The 18629-nt window shown below is 37.6% G+C and overlaps 1 protein-coding gene across 2 annotated transcripts in view; it reads left to right on the top strand.

The window, feature by feature from the left end:
* SHANK2 (SH3 and multiple ankyrin repeat domains 2) overlaps positions 1 to 18629 on the top strand; it is a 243806-nt gene that overhangs the window by 11629 nt on the left and 213548 nt on the right. For both annotated transcript variants that reach the window (XM_030451306.1, XM_030451304.1), the window contains one exon: positions 3949 to 4026. In XM_030451306.1, coding sequence (XP_030307166.1) covers positions 3949 to 4026 — 78 coding nt within the window. The remainder of the gene's footprint in view (positions 1 to 3948; positions 4027 to 18629) is intronic.

Genomic DNA, 18629 nt, shown 5'->3' on the forward strand with positions numbered 1-18629 from the left:
AGGGTTGCTCATTGTAGGTAGCAAGAGTATACATATTAATTAGAAAACAAAACCACACCATGTTGTACCAGCTTATAATTTTTTGTGTAATATCTAAATATTTATTTCCACTCAAGATTTATTGCTAGAATTTAAATTAGCATTAAATAAATACTTGGAAAATACCATGGAAATGTATTTGTAGATTGTACAGATGATAGCAGTTTCTCAGCTGCTTACAACTTGTTGAAATCAACATTTGATTTGGTGGCATTTTATATTCTGCCTGGATGGGATAGGGAGGGAATGAGTTTTACAACCATGTTAAAACACAGAATGTATAATGTTACATTCAGTTAGGAATGTAGGAGTCATGAGATGTGACAGTAACCAGTGAAACATCTGTTGAAGCATCTGCTTCTTAATTAATTACCATCTTACTCTATTCCAAAAGCCTTGTCAAGGCGGATTCCTCAATTAGGACTAAAATACCCTCAGATTCTTAAAAAATAGAATTTGGGGAATAATTGGAGATTTTTAAAGACTGTTGACTTGTTGTGTGTGTCATATTTAGTATGTCTCATAACGACTCATAATGAGTCTGCCTGTGCAGATCTTCCCCATTACTATTTAATTATTTGAAGTACACAAAATGTTGGTGTGTTGTGGGCTCCTTGCTCACTGTCTACCAAACATCTTCAACAAACTCTCAGGTACCTACATCAACTAATTCAAGGTGAGCAGTATTTTCTTTGCTCAGCTTGCATGGCTTCTGGGACTGTAGGCTACAAAGCTTTTGCAAGTTGGCACTTGCTAAAATTCCATAGGAAGTTTTGCAGAGAAATGAAATTCACCTTCATCTCAAAAATTTTGTATTTAGGCTTCACATGAAGAGCTTGACATGGTGTAACTGGAAGTGCTTCTGCTGAAAAAAATATTTAAGAATATTTACTTCAGCTTCATTTACTTTACTCTCCTTGTGTAACAGTTTTGAAGCCCAGACCATAATGGACATAAAAACTTCAAAATGTGAGATCTTGTCTGGTTTTTTCTAACCATTTTATTTTAGTGTTTTCATGACTGTAGCGGAGGTCATACACTTTTAGCAAAGGCTATTCAGTGGGATGCTGAAATCAGAATAATCCTGTGGAATGATGATATTTCTCATGTAGGGATATTTTTTTCTCCTGACCTCAGTGGAAATAAGTATTCTGCAGAACATTGGAGTCTCTAGTTGACATTGCATCTACCAATTTGCAAATATTTTCATAGCCAGTAAGCTTGGCTTTGTAAATGGAAGTTTAACATCTGGGCACTGTGCTGTCATGCTGCTGTTTTCCTTTATTGGATATATATAAAAATAAAAAGGTTTCCTCAGGGTGCTGTGAACTATAACCTATACTGATTTTTTTTCCTTTTATTGAAAGTTATTATTAGGTAGTGTGCAAGGAAATGTGTTGGCCTTTTCTAGATGGAGAGGATGGCAAGAGCAGCAGAGTCCTTTTTACCTCTTGATTCCTGTAGGTGGAGTTCATTACCCACTTGATTTTCCCTTCCAGTCTTCCTTGGGGAATTTTGTTGGGCTACTTCGTGAAGTTGGTAGTTCTGTTTTCCTGAGTGTCAGCTAATTCTGATCTGAATGAGTAAATTTTGCTTCCTAAAGTTATTTTGTGGCTATCCCACACCTCAATGAAGTCCAGACAGATCTTATGCCCCTGTATTGTACAAATACCAGCTCTGGGGTGTGCAGTGTGCTGCCTTTCAGTCAGTGGATTAGATTCCATCTGAAAAATATTGTACAATTAAATCAGGTAATTAGCTCTCAGACAACAAATTAAATTCAATCTGCTGCCAAGCCCACGCTTCTCTGAATTTATTTTTAATCTTATGAATTCTAAAAAGTGACTGCATATTCAGTTTATGGAAGATGTAATGAGTGAACAATACTGAGCTCACTATCAGAAGTTATTAGGTTGACAGAGATAAAATATGTGCAAATGGGAGTTTAATAAATAAATCACTTTGCATGTTTCTGTTACACTGCAAACAGCTTAGTTAAATTTGTAAATTATGTTGGTTTAAAATGTGTAATTCTTTTGATTTTGAATTATTATTTTTTCTGTTAACCAAATGAATAATCAGCCAGTAAATATAGTGTTTCTTAATATTATTACTTAAGGATATAAGTTCTTAATCAAAAGGGAGAATTTTAATGCTGAAGGTTTCTACTAATGTTTCCAATGTGTTTATTAAGCAGCACCTGCTGGAATAGTGCAGTGGTTGTTATTTGGGGAATGTAACACACTGTGCAAACCTGGAATCATTTGGGAGTCAGTCAAAAAGGAATTTTTGGAGAAGTAACCCTGAAAAAAAAAGTATATATATATTTTTTTTTAATCTGGAGGTCTTCATCTTACTTCTTTTTCATGGTTGCTACTACAGAACACAGAAGAAAAACATTTTGACATTCTATGCATTACTCTTGATCTTTCTATGTTTAGAGATCCAGAGAAGACACCTGATGTGCTCATTGCAGTGCAAGCAAATGAGAATGTCTCAATTATATTTTAAAAAATTGCCATGTATGAGATGATTGCTAACAGACTGTCTTGAGATCTGATTCATTCTGTTGTTTCAATCTCTTATGCTTAATAGGAAGCGTGGGAACAAAAGGATTTCTTTTTTGGAGTACTGGATTTTGGGGCAAGGATAAGATAGCCTGCTCCTCAGGCACCTCTAGGAGAACCCTGTGCTAGAGGAGACTTCTTGAAATCAAGAATCCATTGTGAGAAATTAAGAAACACAATGATGAAAATGATTTTCAATCATACTTTCTGCACATTCACTTGTGACTCAGAATCTAGCAAACAAGCTAAATTTCTGTCACTAAAATAGCTGAATTATGTGATTATTTTTTTCTGGCTTCAGATTTACTATTAAAGGGAAAAGTAGCACATTGAAATACCTCATTAGTTAAAACTCTGTAACACAACATGACAGGAACTCTGCAAAGCACAACAAAATTAATAGAAATACTTAGGATGAGGAAACATGAAAAAATATTTGGAAATGTGGGCTGATTTACATAAGGTCCTTAGATGAACACTCAAATGACAAAAGGGAAATACAATCTATGCATGGATGATTCAAAAGTCTGAGAACCATGCCAGAACCACAGAGAATTTGTAGTAGAATATCACAGAATAGTTATGGTTGTAGAGTGGGAACCTAAGCACTATACTGAATCTGTCTGAAAAAATGTTTTGTAAGGATTTCATTTGCAGAATTCCTCAGATCATTGGGTCTGAAGCCTCACTTTCCTCTTGGTAGAAAGGGCTGAATTTGGTTTGCTCTGTAACTGTTAGTATTTTCTAGAGTAAAATATAGAAGGTAAAACTGGTCAGTGGAATGTGTGCAGCCAGACCAAAGTGTTTCAGATATATTAAAAAGAAAGAATCATACATTAAATGTTTAAAGTGAAGATAGGTTGAAAAAATAAACAACCAAAATAAGTCCATGGAAGTGATAAAAGGGCTTTATTTAATTTTTACCAGTAGGGAAAGATATAATTCATCCCAGGTACTGCTTACTGTGAACAGTACTTTTTTTTCCCTACAAAAGAGGCAAAAAACATAAGAAAGTTAAATTTCATCTTGAACTAGCACATTTTCTGCAACATCTCATTTGCCAAGTGTGGAATTTCCACAGTACAGTTTCCTAAAAATTTAATGAGACATTTACCTCTCCAGTTTTTACACTTGCATATTGTTTAACACACTCCAGAGCACCTAAAGGCTTGTCATATTTGAAGTACTATTTTAATAACTTCATTTGTCACATTATTTATTTATTTTGTTCCCTTTTCATCTAAGGAGATATGTACTGAACAGCAACACAACTCATAGCCATAATAATCTTCTTAAAAACTAAAGACCCTGATTAACAAGTTGTCTCTCCTACCTTTTTCAGGAGAGCTGTGCAAGAGTGCTGCTGTTCCGGGGAGCCAACAAGGAGATTAAGAATTACAACAGCCAGTCTCCATTTCAGGTAAAAAAGAAATAATCCCTTCCCTCTGTTCCCCCAGAAATATTTGCAAGAAAATCTATGTAAACTTGGTTTTGTGGAGAAGTTACACTGCACAAGGCTGAAAGGAGCTGTAGAGTGAGATAATTCTCATTTTTAAAAGTGGTTTTTTTCTTGTGTAACAAGTGAAGATGTCCTGGAATAATTAGTAATGAGAGAAAAGCATTCCCTGTCTTAAATATCTGGTTGCACTGTCAATGGACTTGAGGATTATATGAGCTCTTGATGACAAAACATGAAATCATTGGTGTCCTGCAGTCTATGTTCTCTGGTTACCTCTAGTCCCATGCAAGAGAGATCCAGGAGTTTGTATAAGGTAGATCCAAAAGCAGCTTTAGCTTTGCTTGGCCCCTATTGACATAGCCAGAAAGCAGCTCTTCCTTGGATTTGAGGCCAAAGAGCTGGACTCTGTCATAAAGATGGGATTGATCATCAGTGGTAACACTTCAAGCTGCCGTTTGTGTCTCCAAAAGAAAATGGAATCTTTCTTTGGATTAGTCAAAATTTACTAGCTGTTTTTTTCAGTATTTTCTTACACTAAAACACTTGCAGAAAACTTCATTAAAAATCCAAATGGAAGGAGAATGTTTGTCCAAAGGGTTGTCAGATAATGCCTGAGAACCTTAAGCTCTTATTTCTGAGGCAGTCTTAATTAGCCTGGACTTTGGATAAACATTCATAATGCAAACTGACAGGTGAGAAATGGGGATGAAAGCTATAATATTGAAGAAAAAGGAGCAGAATATAGTGTTTCTGGAAGAATTATGGCACAGTCCCTTTAAGGAGCTATCCTGTTGTGAAACATAAGGGGATAATTTCCCCAAACCAAGTAGACTTTTCTGAGGTAAATCCTGATTTACCTTTGCTTGTTGTATCTTTCCCATTACATCCTTGACTCACATTGCAAAACACTGCATTAGATTTCATGGAAGAGTTCCCTACTTTTAGGTGTAGGGAATGTAGGAGAAGTTCTGGTTTTTCCTCTCATTGCTTTGAAATATTGAAATATTAACTATGTCTATGTGGGTCTCTGAGTTGGCTTATCAAAGTTTACCTGTAGATAATGCCTCTGAGTTTCAGGTTTAAAACAAAACAAAACTCAGCCAAATATTTCTGTACCAGTTCAGTTATCTCCATATTTTGAAGGTTTTCTGGAAATAAATTTTGTATTGCAAGAGCGTAGAAGTTTTGCCTGCAAATCCCAGCCAGATCACTGTTTATTTTGAGAACACTTTTCCCAAAATTGGGGAAGCAATACGTTAATAATTTGATTATGGGCACAATTCTTTGAGTCTTTAATAGTTTGCCATCTAAATGTATAGTAAGCACTAGATAGTACTTATTACTGCACCTTAAAATTAGGGAATGATTAAAAAATGGGATAAGAGGAAACCCTAATTATTGAAGGGACTGGTTCCAGTGTCACCTCTTTACTTTGAGGGATGAGGTGATTTTTTTACTTTTTGTCTTGGAGATTAACTTCTATTTTTGTTTTAGGATTTTACATGAGGAGGGTAAATGGCAAATAAGATAGTTTTCCTTTCTCTTTGTGCTGCCCACTGCACCATCCTTTTTCATGCTTTGGGAACATAAAAATTCAGGGGAAAAAGGCAGCAAAGAAATGTTTTTGTAAAAGCTAATGCTGGTGGTTTTAGGGTTCCAAGAAGTGAAATGTGACTAGACAGGAATATTCAGTGAGTTCAAGAGACAGAAGAAGTAATTTTAAGACACAGAGCTGTGGAAGTGCACTTACTGGCCAGTGAGTGATGATCTGTCTCTAGGGAATAAAATCCCATTTGTTACCATCTATCATATTTTACACTTCTCCTGCTTGGGCTTTTGATCACTCTTCAGGTAGCATGGACAGAAGGACTGACAATGAGGTTGGCTTTGTTTTATCCTGTCTAAACTCAAGTAAACAAGAAAAGGAAATCCCTTTCCAACTTCTTTCCCTATAGCACGTTACTTTTAGGTGTAGGGAATGTAGGAGAAGTTCTGTTTTTTCCAAGTGCAGTGAGGAGAGAAAACTCTGATGCCAGCACTGTAATAAAGCAGCATTAGAATTAATTCTTTGCCATCTGTCTGTTGCTGACCCAATCGATCAGACACCACAAGTGGAGCTGTTATAAAATTATGCAGAATCCCCTTGAGTTAATAGGATTTTGCATACTAAAAATGTTTACTTATGTAATTAGTAGCAAGGAACATCGAAGCATCTCATATGTACATAATAAGAATGGTTGTAGCTGCAGCATCTATTCCTTTGAGTAACCTTCATTATGATGATCTCTCAGAAATGTAAAGGATTCTTTTGAATTGCTGCTTAGAAAACTGATGATGTGAACTGTGCTGTTCTGTAAAACAGAAGTATTCAGACATGGAGAAATTTGTGTGCTGCTTTCAAGGCTTGCCAAACCTTTATTTTGAAGAAAATGAGCAGCAGAGTTTGTAGCTTGCATTATCATCCAATGAATGTGGTGTAATTATACCAGCAAAAAAACCCCAAACCCCAGATGTGCACGTGTTCACTTCTTAGCAAGTCACTTATTAAAACAAGAATGGGTTTACTGGATCATAGGGAAGGAAAACTAACCTGGGCTGAACTCTGTGCCTCTTAATTCAGGTATCCCACCCACCCTGTGTACATCTTTGCCTGGGGTCTGGCTTCTACTCTTTGCCTTTTCTGTATTGTCAATGTTTAATGCTGGGCTGGCAATTAAACAAATGACAGATGCTCTCTGTTAACCCCCCAGAAAGGGAAAGGAAGGAGAATGAAGGGGAGAGACTTATGAGAAAAGCCATGATATCTGGTGAGTGTCCATAGCTACTTAGTTTTCCACCCATTTTATGTGTTCCTAGATCAGTGTAAAATGATTTCTTACCTATCTGGCAAATAGTAATCCACTAGTTCGGAAAAATAGTGTCCTCAAGCTGTTGCAATCCTGTTGTGTAAGTTAAAATGAATATAAACCTTGTTTATCATGTATTTCCTTTTTCATTTTGTGAGCAGAAGCTCGATATGAATAATTAATTTGTTTTAATACAGGCTATAAAGCATGTCTAAGCTTAGAGCTAATAGAGCTAATAATGAGTGGCTTTGAAACATAGGTGTTCAGTATACAGAAAAACTATTCTGAGGTGGCATTTAGGGACACTTTTAATGGCTGAGCTGTATGTGAGAATAATTTCCCTCTCAGATGTATCTTCTTATTGACCATTGTCTTCCCAAATCCTCATGGTTCTGAGTGTCCTCATGCCACATAGACGGCAGGAGAAGCTGCAATCCTCCAGGCACACTGCAGGTAGAACCCTTTCTCTCAGTATGTTGGTAGCACATCTATTTTCAATGTCTCATATTTTTGCCAGATTTGAATAATCTGAACTGAAATTCCCCGTGCCTGGTGTCTTAGGCAGCACTGTTCAGAACAAGAAAATGATTCAGATATTTTGGAGTATGGGTGAAGGAGAACATGTGTTGTTTTGCTTATAATGGAAAAACTCTGTTGACCCACCTCTCCTGGTCCCATCTCCCCTGTTGTGTTATGTTGCTTGGTTTGCTTTTGTTTTCTTTAATTGCCCTGCATGCTGTTGGGGTTCTGCATCTTAATAACATGGCAGTGTAAACCTTTTTTTTTTTTTTTTGTAGTCTGACTCAAATACAGGTATCTTTGTGATACTTAGATGAGGAAAAGATTTAAGTACTAGAATAAATATAATTTAAAAATGTACAAAATTCCTTCCTAAGGACTTGTTAGGCAGATGCTTCTCCTCACTGGCACAATTACCAAAGGTCTATATTTGGTTCACTTGATGATGAGAAGATAACAAACCAGAGTGCAATTCTGTTGCTGAAAACACAAGATGGCAAAGATGCTGCTTCCTCAACTACTTCTGCAGATACTGTAGCTACTTTTGAAAATTTGGACCTCAGCCTAAGGGGCTCTTTAATGCTCTCACTTGGCTTGATGAGAGCTGGATGTAGCAAGAGATGCAGGAGCAGAAAAATCCATATGGATCTAGAATGGGGTTTAAATTAATGCATCTCGACCCAGTGATGGTTTGCACAGTGCTGGCTGATCACTCCTAACCTTTGTCTTAACCCTGTAATTTTTCTGAAAAGCAGATAAATAGAAGTACTCCAGTAAAAATTAAATGATAGGATTCTCTTTTATTGAGAAAGGCAAAATATCTCCACACTTGGAGGTACTAAAAATATTTACTGCAGAATGTGTCTTTTTAAAAAAAGCTGTTTTTTCTGCACAGTTATGTGACTGTAAACTTACGGAGGAGTGTCCAGGAGACCATTTTTGGAACTGTGCTCCATGCAGATGATCCAAGACCCTTTTTTCCCCCAGTTTGTACTCTCTGTTCTTGCTCAGACAGAGGTGTCCAGCCAAAGTGCCTCAGGTGTTCTCACACACAGCAGAATTTCCCTGGGAAAAACTGTTGTCTCTGAGGTACCTAAGAGCCAATCTGTCTGTTTTTCCAGTAAATGGATAGACTTCCAAAAGCTCAGAAGCAACTGAAACTAGGTTATAAAAGGGAACATATTAAGCAAACTAAATTGTAAGGGTCACTACCAGTTCTTGCCTCAAAGTAAGAAAGGCTCATCTGCAGTTCAGATGCAATTAGATGTTGTGGGTGAAGTTCCAAGAGGCAGTGGAAATCTGTATAATCTTAATTTAATCACAGGATTTTGAGAGCAAGATTGAATATTGCTCCTGTGATTTTATTTATACTAAACCCTTGAAGAGAAGGCAGCAAGGGTAAGTTCTTAAATAGCCTGATCATAACTGAGCAGTCACACATAGCATGTCTTTTTCTTAGGTCAGCTGTGAGAACTGTGTGGGGTTTTTTTTTCTGTGGCTATATAAAGCATGTTGTGTAAATCTTGTTGTTTGAAATACTTTTATTTCATTGTTGTGTCTGTCGGTAGAGGTTCTTTTATTTTTATTGGCTTAAAGCAAATTTAGGGTGGATAAATGTGTGTCTAAGATGTCAGAGAACCACATTAGTCCTACAGGGGAGCTAAGTGAAGAAGATGAATAGAAAATGCCCATTTATTTGCATTGCATTGTTGCCAGGCTTTTACATATATTGAAATGGAAATGATAGGCAGCATGTAAACATCTAGGAGAGTGACAGTAAACTGGTTGGTTTTTTCTCACTATTCTTGCAGAAGAGTGTAGTGTATCAAACTCTGCACTGTGGGAGAGATGAGAGATGATGTTCTTTTATGAATTCTTGATTCCTGTACCTCTGTGTGTGGTATAAGAAGGTTAAACCTTATGGGAGATTTGTTTCACAAGCCACAGATAAGCAGGCTTGCTGTAATCTGCTACATTTAAATTTTTCTTATTGTTGAACCGTGTTATTCTGAGATCCTAATACCATTCAGTCTCTGTCTAAAATGTAATACCTTATTACCTTTTGTATGCCACTATTATGTGAGTGTAATAGCTTTAGTGCCTGAATCAGACAACTTTGATCAACCAGAAATATCAAAGAAACTGAAATGCACCCTTTGTGCTGGGGCTGCCTCTGCAGGATGACCAGGATGCCCACATCTCTCTGTTTTCCTGTGTTCATCTGTTTGCTTGTAGCCAGATGGATTGTCACAACTTCAGAGTAGATTCAGGAAGAAATTTTTTATGATGAGGGTGGTGTAACACTGGCCCAGGCTGCCCAGGGAGGTGGGAGATGCCCCATCCCTGAAAACATTCAAGGTAAGGTTGGACAGGGCTCTGAGCAAACTTAGTTAAATATGTGACTGTAGAGATGCTGCATTAGATGACCATTAAAGGTCCCTTCTAACCCAAACCATTTGATGATTCTATGAACTTAGAATAGAATTTGAGGCAACAATCAAATTTTTGTAACTCTGCAGTGCTGCACACAATCTGTGAGTGGGACTTGGGGGAACTTAGCCCTGCAACTACAGATTAATGATCAGAGTTATGATGGACAGGTGATGACATGATCTCTTGCTTTTGCATGACTTTACAGGCTATTCAGTGTTAATTTCTGGCAGCATCTGAGTGAGTTCTTGTTGCTTATAGAAATGGAGGATCTGTGCCTCCAGGACAGACTTAGCATCTTCTTGCCATTGCCATTTGCAGAGAACTTTTGTGACGAGCAGTTGGCAGATGCTGCCACCCCATGTCTGTCTTCATCAGTTTGTTCTTGGCATTGACTTTTTCTAGCCTGCTGTTTCCAAAGGTTTTATCATTTTAACCCACAGCGTTTGGAACGGATCCACCAAATGTATTAGGTAAAATAATCATAGTATTTCATTACCCAATGAGTTTTAGCCCATGGGCTTTCAAAAAGCATTTCCAGCCATTTGGGGTAGAGGTTTAAGCAGTGCTGTGTTATTAAGTGTTTGCAGAACTGAATCCCTTGAACAGTTCTTTTTTTTTTTTCCTGTGAAACAGTGGGCAGTATCAACTGCCTGCTGTGAGTAGGAAGGCATTTTTCTGGAAATGTTTGGGGAAGAAGCAGCTAATGAGCACATTTTGGCTTTTCCATGGGGCAGGACTGCCTTCAGAGGTGAAAATTTTGACCCTCCAGCAGACCAGACCTTTACACACTTGAACTGACTTTTCTGTGTAACCCATCACTTAGTGCAATTTCAAGAAAAGCAAAACGTGGCAAACAGCACACTTTCCCAATCTGTTCCTAAAAGAGGTTGGCTGAGGAAGGTTGCATTTTGTGGCTGTTTGATTTAGCATCGTACTGGGAGGTGGGGAGAAAATTCAGTCAATTTTATTAGTGGCTGTGTCTTATCTAATTCATCTGCTGCTGCAACCTGGCTTTTGCTGCTCTTAGTAAATACTCCTTTGAAATTGCTGCTCGCCCATGTAGCAGTAATAAGGATTATGTAATAACTGGCTTTTGATGGCTCTTTCCAGCTGGAGCTAGATTTTCCTGTGGAATGAGCCTGTAATTCTTAATGTGTGAGGATCACACTTTCCTCCCCCTTTATTAATTATTAAAATGCAAATGCAGAAAACCAAATCTTCCTTGAGAATGATTTGCTGGGTGGCATTACAGCAGAGAAGCAGAAAGAAGATGTGATTTAAAAAAAAATTTCTTTTAAAATAGAGGTAAACATTAAATTATCCAATACACACAGTGACTGCAGAGGAGGCTTTATACAACCTGTACAAACTGAGGTAATCTAAAAATCTTAGTTCTTTCTCACTTAAAAACCCAAGAGGAAATAAAAGAACGTCGTGAAGCAGCGAAGTTGTGCCTGGGATGGATTTGCCTTCGTGTTCCCTTTTTGCTTTCTGACATGTCTCATGGTAACTTTAATCAACTGGCAGGTTTATTCAGTTCAACACTTTCTGGTTCTTGCATAACAAGGGATCCTCTTGTCATGGGAGTTAGGTTTGCATTTCAAAGGCAAGAAATTGAGGTGATTTAGAAGTGATTTCTGGGCTTGTTGGGAGGAGAGGACTTGTATTTTTTATCCTGGTGTCCATGCAGGCTTAGTTTAATCTGAAGGTATTCAGTCAGGGCTTATTCACAAGTCAGAGTAGTTAAGTTTGAAGAAAGCAATTGTGTGTATGTTATGAAAGGACAGTATAAAATAAAATTCAGGTTCTACTTTTTAAATCATTGTAAGGTTACTGCAAAATGAACAGAGCTGCTTATGGCAGTGTTGGTCCAGTATAGAGTCCTGCTAAGACAGCACTGCAGGACATGGAGACTAAAAGGAGGTCATTTGATTTTTGACTGGAATTCACTAAGCTCCTCAGCTCTGGCACTGCTTCAGGGCTTCTGAGTGTATTTCAGAAGACCCATAGGGGCTGTAAAATCTCTTGCAAGCCAAACCAGCATTTTAGCACTGAAAATGTGCCAGCACTGTTATGCTTGCAGTGTACTTTTTTGTTTCAATAGTCAGCTAAATACACGTTGTTGGATGCACATTGCTGTGAGTTTGTTTATTTTTAAAATATTAATTGCTGAAAAATATTTAGGGTAAAATCCTTGTTAAAATTCTGTTTGATTTCACTTGGGTGGAAATTTGTTCTTCACACTTTGGATTGTTTCAGATCCATGCTACTGAAATTTTTTATGTATTCTACTGCATAATTATTTTTAGTGACGTTTTCCTGATTTTTAGCACAATTCTGTTCTTTTAAGTTGCACAAAATTGCACACTGCCTTGCAACAAATAGCTTGTGGTGAGCAAAGTCTTCAGCTGTGAAGCTGCAGCTGGAAACAAGATGCTTTCTTTTCTGAGTGAAAACTTTCTGAGAGTTTTGGGAGGCAAAACCAGTGCTTGAGAGGCTAGGGCTGCATAATTATTTTTAAATTTTTTTTCTCCTTATTTTTCTTTCCCATTTTCCTCTTTGTCTTTGCTCAGGTGAGACACTGACCTTGTCCCACCCATCGTAGGATACTTCTCCTGAGGGTTGTGAGGGTGTGAGAAATGCTCAGATCTTGGTGTTGCACATAGCAATACTTGATGTTTAGAAACCTAGTCTTTGATTACAATTAAAAAATAGCCAGTGTGGGCTGGTTCTCACCAGGGGAAGCATTGAGATTGTTTGGAGGGCTTCCATAAGAGGCTGCACCCAGCCTGGTGGAGCTGCCTTTTTGCTGCATCCTGGAAAGTATGAATACTTTGACCTTACTACTAGGGCAAAGTGATGGTGCCAAGGCTTTGTTTAACCAGTGCTAAAATGATCAAGAGAATTATGAAGAGCCTCAAAGAAATATTGGCCCTTTCCCATAATTTATATTTTCAGATGCTAAAACTAGTTGTTGAGCAAATGTAAGGTGTCTATTTTAAGATACTGCATGTCAATATCTGACTACAGATGGCTCCATGAATCATAGTTGGAAGAAGGAAAATGTTAGACACTAAGATATTGTTGCTAAGAGATTTTTGTACACAGTATGCTAACATGTGCTGGCAAATTTGGGAACAGTAGCAGCAGCATGCTTTGGGGAAAAAAAAAAAAAATTAGTGGTGAAGAAACTGTCTCCAAAGGACTATTTAAAGGATAGTAACATTATTGTGCTTTGTTGTATCAAGAGCTGATGAAGATGAAATTGTCTTTCAAGCAGATAACATACAGAAAACATCCAAAAGGTAAAGCTCATCTTGCTAGCTGGTGGAATAGGAAATGGAGACTATAAAGAAAATGAAAAATAAATCTATAGTTTGGGGTTTAAATTAAGCGAGTGTCAAGAAGATGAATGGTGGTAGTTGCTGGTATTTTGCCATCTACTGGACATCAGATATATTAATATACAAAGATAGTTCCTTTCAAATTGCATAATATAAAGTGTGTATTCTAATATATAATTTAAATTGTTAAGAATTAGTTGATGTCCAGGAAAGAAGCATGTGTAAAAATGCTGACTGTGGTTATTTTACTTACAGTCTTTCATACCAAAGCTATAGAGTAATTTAGGAAAGTTATGTTTTACTGTTGTATTTATTCTGTGCATATCTTATTAATATTTTTCTGGGTTTTACTTAGACTTGAAAATGTTATAATTAAGCTTCAACTTAATAAAATTAATTTTATCAATTAATTTTATTTTAGCAAATAAAGCCTTTCCTTTTTTATAACGAATTTTATTTTGGCAAATATAAAGCTTTTCCCTTTCTTAACTTCAGAACTGATAACTTTTTAATAATAGTTTTGGAGTGCAAATGTGTCTCCATAATGTAGACAAATGTATCTTCTTGAGGTCATGTTTGATGTCGTCTGTATTGTTATGTACTCAGGAATGCTGGTAAAAAAAGAGGCTGAATTAGTGATATTAATTGTATATTAAGCATTTGGTTTTATTTTATAATGAGGTGAATGTGAAAGCATCCACTAGTTTTAGTTTGCAGTCGTGTAGCCTCAAGGTTCAAAAGCCAACTGTAATTAATACAGCTACAAAATGTGGGATGATGCTTTGCCCTTGGATTTTGGAAAGTTAAACACAGAATTCACAATAATTTAGCAGTTTTATTTTAGATCATATAGTTATTGCAAGTGTGTAGGATTTAGTTTACAAAGAAAGAGTTCAGTTCAGAAAAAAGAACATTTTGATGCATTTATTGAATTCCTAATATCTTCTCTAAATGAAAATACCTGAAATCTATACTGTGATATGTGCTCAAAGCAGTGCTTGGCAAACCTCACATTTTGTGAAAGCATTACAAAAAAATGCATTTCCAAAGGAAAATGAGTTCCTGATATGTTCTTGTTTTTATTGAATAAATAAACATACCTTCCTTTACAAGCTCTCAGGAATTGCCTAAGAAACCAATAGTGTTTGTTCAGTACATTTTTCTCCCACACCTATGAAAAGAACTTTGGAACACAGATTGTGTCTTGCTTTTCCAAACTGAACTCCATCTGTACCACCCAAGAGAGTTTTAAAATCCACATCCTGCTCATGCAAGAGAGCAACAAATTCATACAGATTGAAGGTTTTTTGGGGAGAGCCTGCAGAGTGTGCTGCTTGATTTTGTGTCACTGTTCATGAAGGATGGAACCTGATGGTGCTGGGTGCTGCACAGGCATGCAGCAGAGCAGGTCTTTGCACTTAACTTCTGTTTAACTTTCTAATGTCCTTTCGTGTGACTACTGCATAGTTGATGGTGCACAGTGACAAACTTCCAAGTGGCTTTAGACTCCAAAAAACCTTTTATTAGAGAGAGGGTGCAATAGAACTATGCTGGTCTTTCAAGAGAAGATGATAGATATATGTTGAAGTTGAGCTATGTTGCCTTTTCATTGCCCCCCAGTAAGAATCATTAGCTTTTTGTATTCAATTAAAGAATATTTAATTCTGGTCTCCAAAGGTTGTGATTGTAGGGGGTTGGTTTAGAGATTGCCTTGCTGGTGGATTATCACCTCTTGATATTGCAGCTGTTGGGAGAATTGTTGATACAATTTTTGTCTGGAAGCTTTGCCTTATTAAAATGAGAATTTTTCTTATATTTTTAATATTAAGAAAGCACATGCTAATTAGGACGCATGGAAGAACCTTTCTGGTGGCTTTTTTTATTAAGGAAGTGATACCAACCATTCCCTCTATATTTGCTTGTGCTAATTTCTCAGGAGTCTCTGCTGGTTGTGAATCCTATTGCATAACTTCTGTGTCTGCTTGAATGGTGTTTCTTGTTAAAATAATACAGTCCTCAGTGGTACAATAAGTAATTTATGTTTTTCTAAGTCTATGACTTAAGTGGAAGGCAATTTCTGGAGAGTCATTTGGTTACATCAGGGCTGTGTTATCTCTTCCTTCGTGTTCCACCTGAAGATGAGAACATGTAGTGAACCTTGGAGTGCCCTGTGTCCATCTGTATTTCCTCTAAGACCAAGAGAAGTCAAGAGGGAAGTCATGTTTTGTCTTAAGACAGAGCTGTGTCCTTTAGTGTGCATAGTGCCATCCCTGAACTCATTCCAGTTCCCAGCTTTCTCAAAAGACCATTATACAAGAAACACTTCTGGGAATAGAGACAATGGAATGGTGAAACATCTGCCCTGAAGGGAAGAGCCATGAGATGTACTTTCCTCAGGGAAGTAAAATTGTCTGGAAGAGAAGGGGGAGAACAAGCAAGTAGAGAGTGCTGTTTTCTCATGAACTGCTTACCATGGATTGCAGCTCCAGCTCTGCAGCCCAAACAGCTTCCTCTGCTCTCTCTACTTAGAGCATTTGAAAGCTTTATGTCTAAAATTTCAGCATGTGCAGAAGGTAATGCAGCAGCCTTGATTGAGGGTGAAACATAAATGAACTGAGAGATGCACTCCTCACTCCTGCAGAGAGAGTTTGTCAAAGTTCACTGGATGGATTTAAGAAGGGACAGCTTCAGTTTCTGTCTTTTTTTGTATTGTTTCTTACTGGATGGACGAGTTTGTTCCAAAGAGCAATAATGTAATTTAGTTTCAATGCTTGCCTTTTGGGGCCTAAACTATAATGCTCTAAAATTGTATTTGCTAACAGGCTACAAAGATCTTGCTTTAATTTAATGTAGCCTCTACCTGTGATACAGTTCAAGTGCCAAAAAACCCCAAAGAATTGTGAAAGGCTTGTGACAGGTAAAGTGCATAAATATAATTGCCAGTTTCCCCACAGGAACAAAACACTGCATTAATCACAGTAAAAAAATCTAAATACTTGGATGTAAGTAATTGATATCTTGAGAACTGCATTTATGAAGCTTAACAGAGAGACTTTGCTGAGTCAGTGCTGCTACTTACGTCTGATCCAGAGTCTGAAAACATGAGGAAACTCTGTCACATTGACACCTGTACCTGGACATCTGTCAGGTTTCACTGTTTACACAAAGTAGTCTTATTTGACATTATTTAAACTGAATTTCTTTGAGGAACAAGATTCAGGAAAGCAGAACTAAGCAGATGTTTAATTGTTTATATTTCTGATGTTTAATTTCTGAATTATGTTTAATTCTGAACATGTTTAATTTCATGTTTAATTTCTGAACTGACTTCTGAAAGCCAACTTAAAACCTGTCTGAATCCAGAGGGAACATTTCTGACTGTAAAGATCAGAAAAACAAATGAGAATAAAGCTGTGCCAGGAGAAAGAACAGCCCTTCTAAATGTGCCTCCCCTCTTATGAGGATCATTCCTCATCCACTGGCAATCAGGGGGTGTCCCTGCCTCCTGCTTGCTCCCCCCCCTACCCCAGGAACATCCATTTCATTCAGTTTTCTCCTTCACTCCAGGATGTCACTTAGTCACCATCCCTAGCAACTGGCCAAGTGTCAATTCAGTTCCTTCCCTCCCTCACCACATTGGTGGCAGAGCATCTGGCAATGCCTGGCATGGCACAGAGTCAGGCACTGTAACCACTGCATCATTTGAAAGAAACATCTGTCTGCCAGACAGTGAGACGAGGGGGTGACTGTAACAAGTTTTGCTTCCTCTGTGGCAGAGCAAATCTCTCTATAAACACTCAGCTTCTGGTGACACTCTGCATTCTGTCCCCTGATAGTGACAATCAGCTCTCCTCTCCACACTGCTGCCTTGCCCAGGGAGTCCTTAACCCTGTGCCTTGGTGCTTCCCAGCTCTGACCTGTGCCAGTGACTCCATTAACTTCTTCTTAGGATGAAATTTTGAAGACCTGACTATTGTGGAACCAGGAGGTGATAGCACCAGTCTAGCCAGTTAACCCTCAATTCTTTTGTTTGATATACCTCCTTCTATGGAGGTCTCCCTTCTTGCCTTTACTCTCTGCTCACTTCCCTGCTGTGACCCTGTGTATTTGTTCAGACCAGCTATGTATGTTATCAAATAGATTTTGAAAATAATTAGATGCCCTTACTGACACCTTGCTGGGGTCATTTAAAGTTGGAGTGGAGGGAGCTGGTATAGAATTCACTTTGGTTACTGCCATCAATGTAATATTGCCTGTAATGATGATTGGAGAAAAAAAATAGAAAAGGAGATTTCTGTCTTCTGTGTTGTACAGTAGGATAGATGCCAGAGATCCCAACCAAATGTCATTGCAGCAGATAAAGATCCCAGTTTGGGTCTGAAAACTCTGTACTGGAACCAGATCCTGCTTTTTAGCTGGGCTTGGGTTGACGCTTGAGCTGTGATGCTGCAGGCACAGTCTTTTTTATTCTGGAGCTGATGCAAAGTAAATACAGCTTCAAAAGTAGGGCAAAAAAAAAAAAGAAAACCAACAGGTTTTGGTGAAAATTATAGGTGTGTGATTTACTGTAGTTTTTTGTTTGTTTTTTTTAAAGATGCCTAAACAGGTTCTGTCAGGTTTACAGAATAATGTGACTTAACAACAGGCAAATTTTTGATCTAAGATAAGTTTCTCCTGTATGGCAAAAGGATGCAATGAAAGGACATGTGCTGCAGGAATGAAAGAACCTGAGTGATGGTAAAACTGCTGTGTATGCAGTTTTTAAAAAGCTCCAATTACTGAAGCTTCAGCATAAGAAGGTCTGTACGTAGTCTCTAGTTTTAAAGTACAACCTTCAGCCTTTCCTGGTAATATTTCATGTCTGTAGACATGCATGTGATGCCTTTGGATGACTTGAATCCAGTTCCTCCTGGAATTATAAAAAAAAACAAACCCAAACCTTTCACTGCAGTTATGCTGGCTGTGCTACTTTTTCACTGCCAAGAAGAGATGTCTTGTGTTTGAAAAAAAAAAAAAGCCAAACCTTCTTTGCTGCCATAACCTCTCAATTAGACATCTACAGCAAAGCAAAATATGAATATCTAAAAGCATGTCAATGATGAAGAGTATTTTCTGCACAGACACTGTATGAATGTATTTGTCTAAATTATGAAGATATTTAGTAGAAATACAGAACTTCAATTAGGTTCTGATTGAGCTTTTATTTTATGGAGGAGACACTTCACAGCACCTTCAGTTGCTTCAAGCTCTGGTCCTTTTGAAGATCATTCCCTTGCCCTAAAGTATTAATGCTTACAGTTTAACTTGAACACACTCTAACTTTAGTTCTAAGCTGCATTTTGGTGGAAAAGAGGCTGTGGTTGCTGTGCTTTTCAGTTTGCAACTGTAAAAATTGAATGAGTGTAATTTTACATCTTACAGA

Source organism: Calypte anna, chromosome 5 (genome assembly GCF_003957555.1).
Source record: "Calypte anna isolate BGI_N300 chromosome 5, bCalAnn1_v1.p, whole genome shotgun sequence".
In the NCBI taxonomy this organism is placed as follows: domain Eukaryota; kingdom Metazoa; phylum Chordata; class Aves; order Apodiformes; family Trochilidae; genus Calypte; species Calypte anna.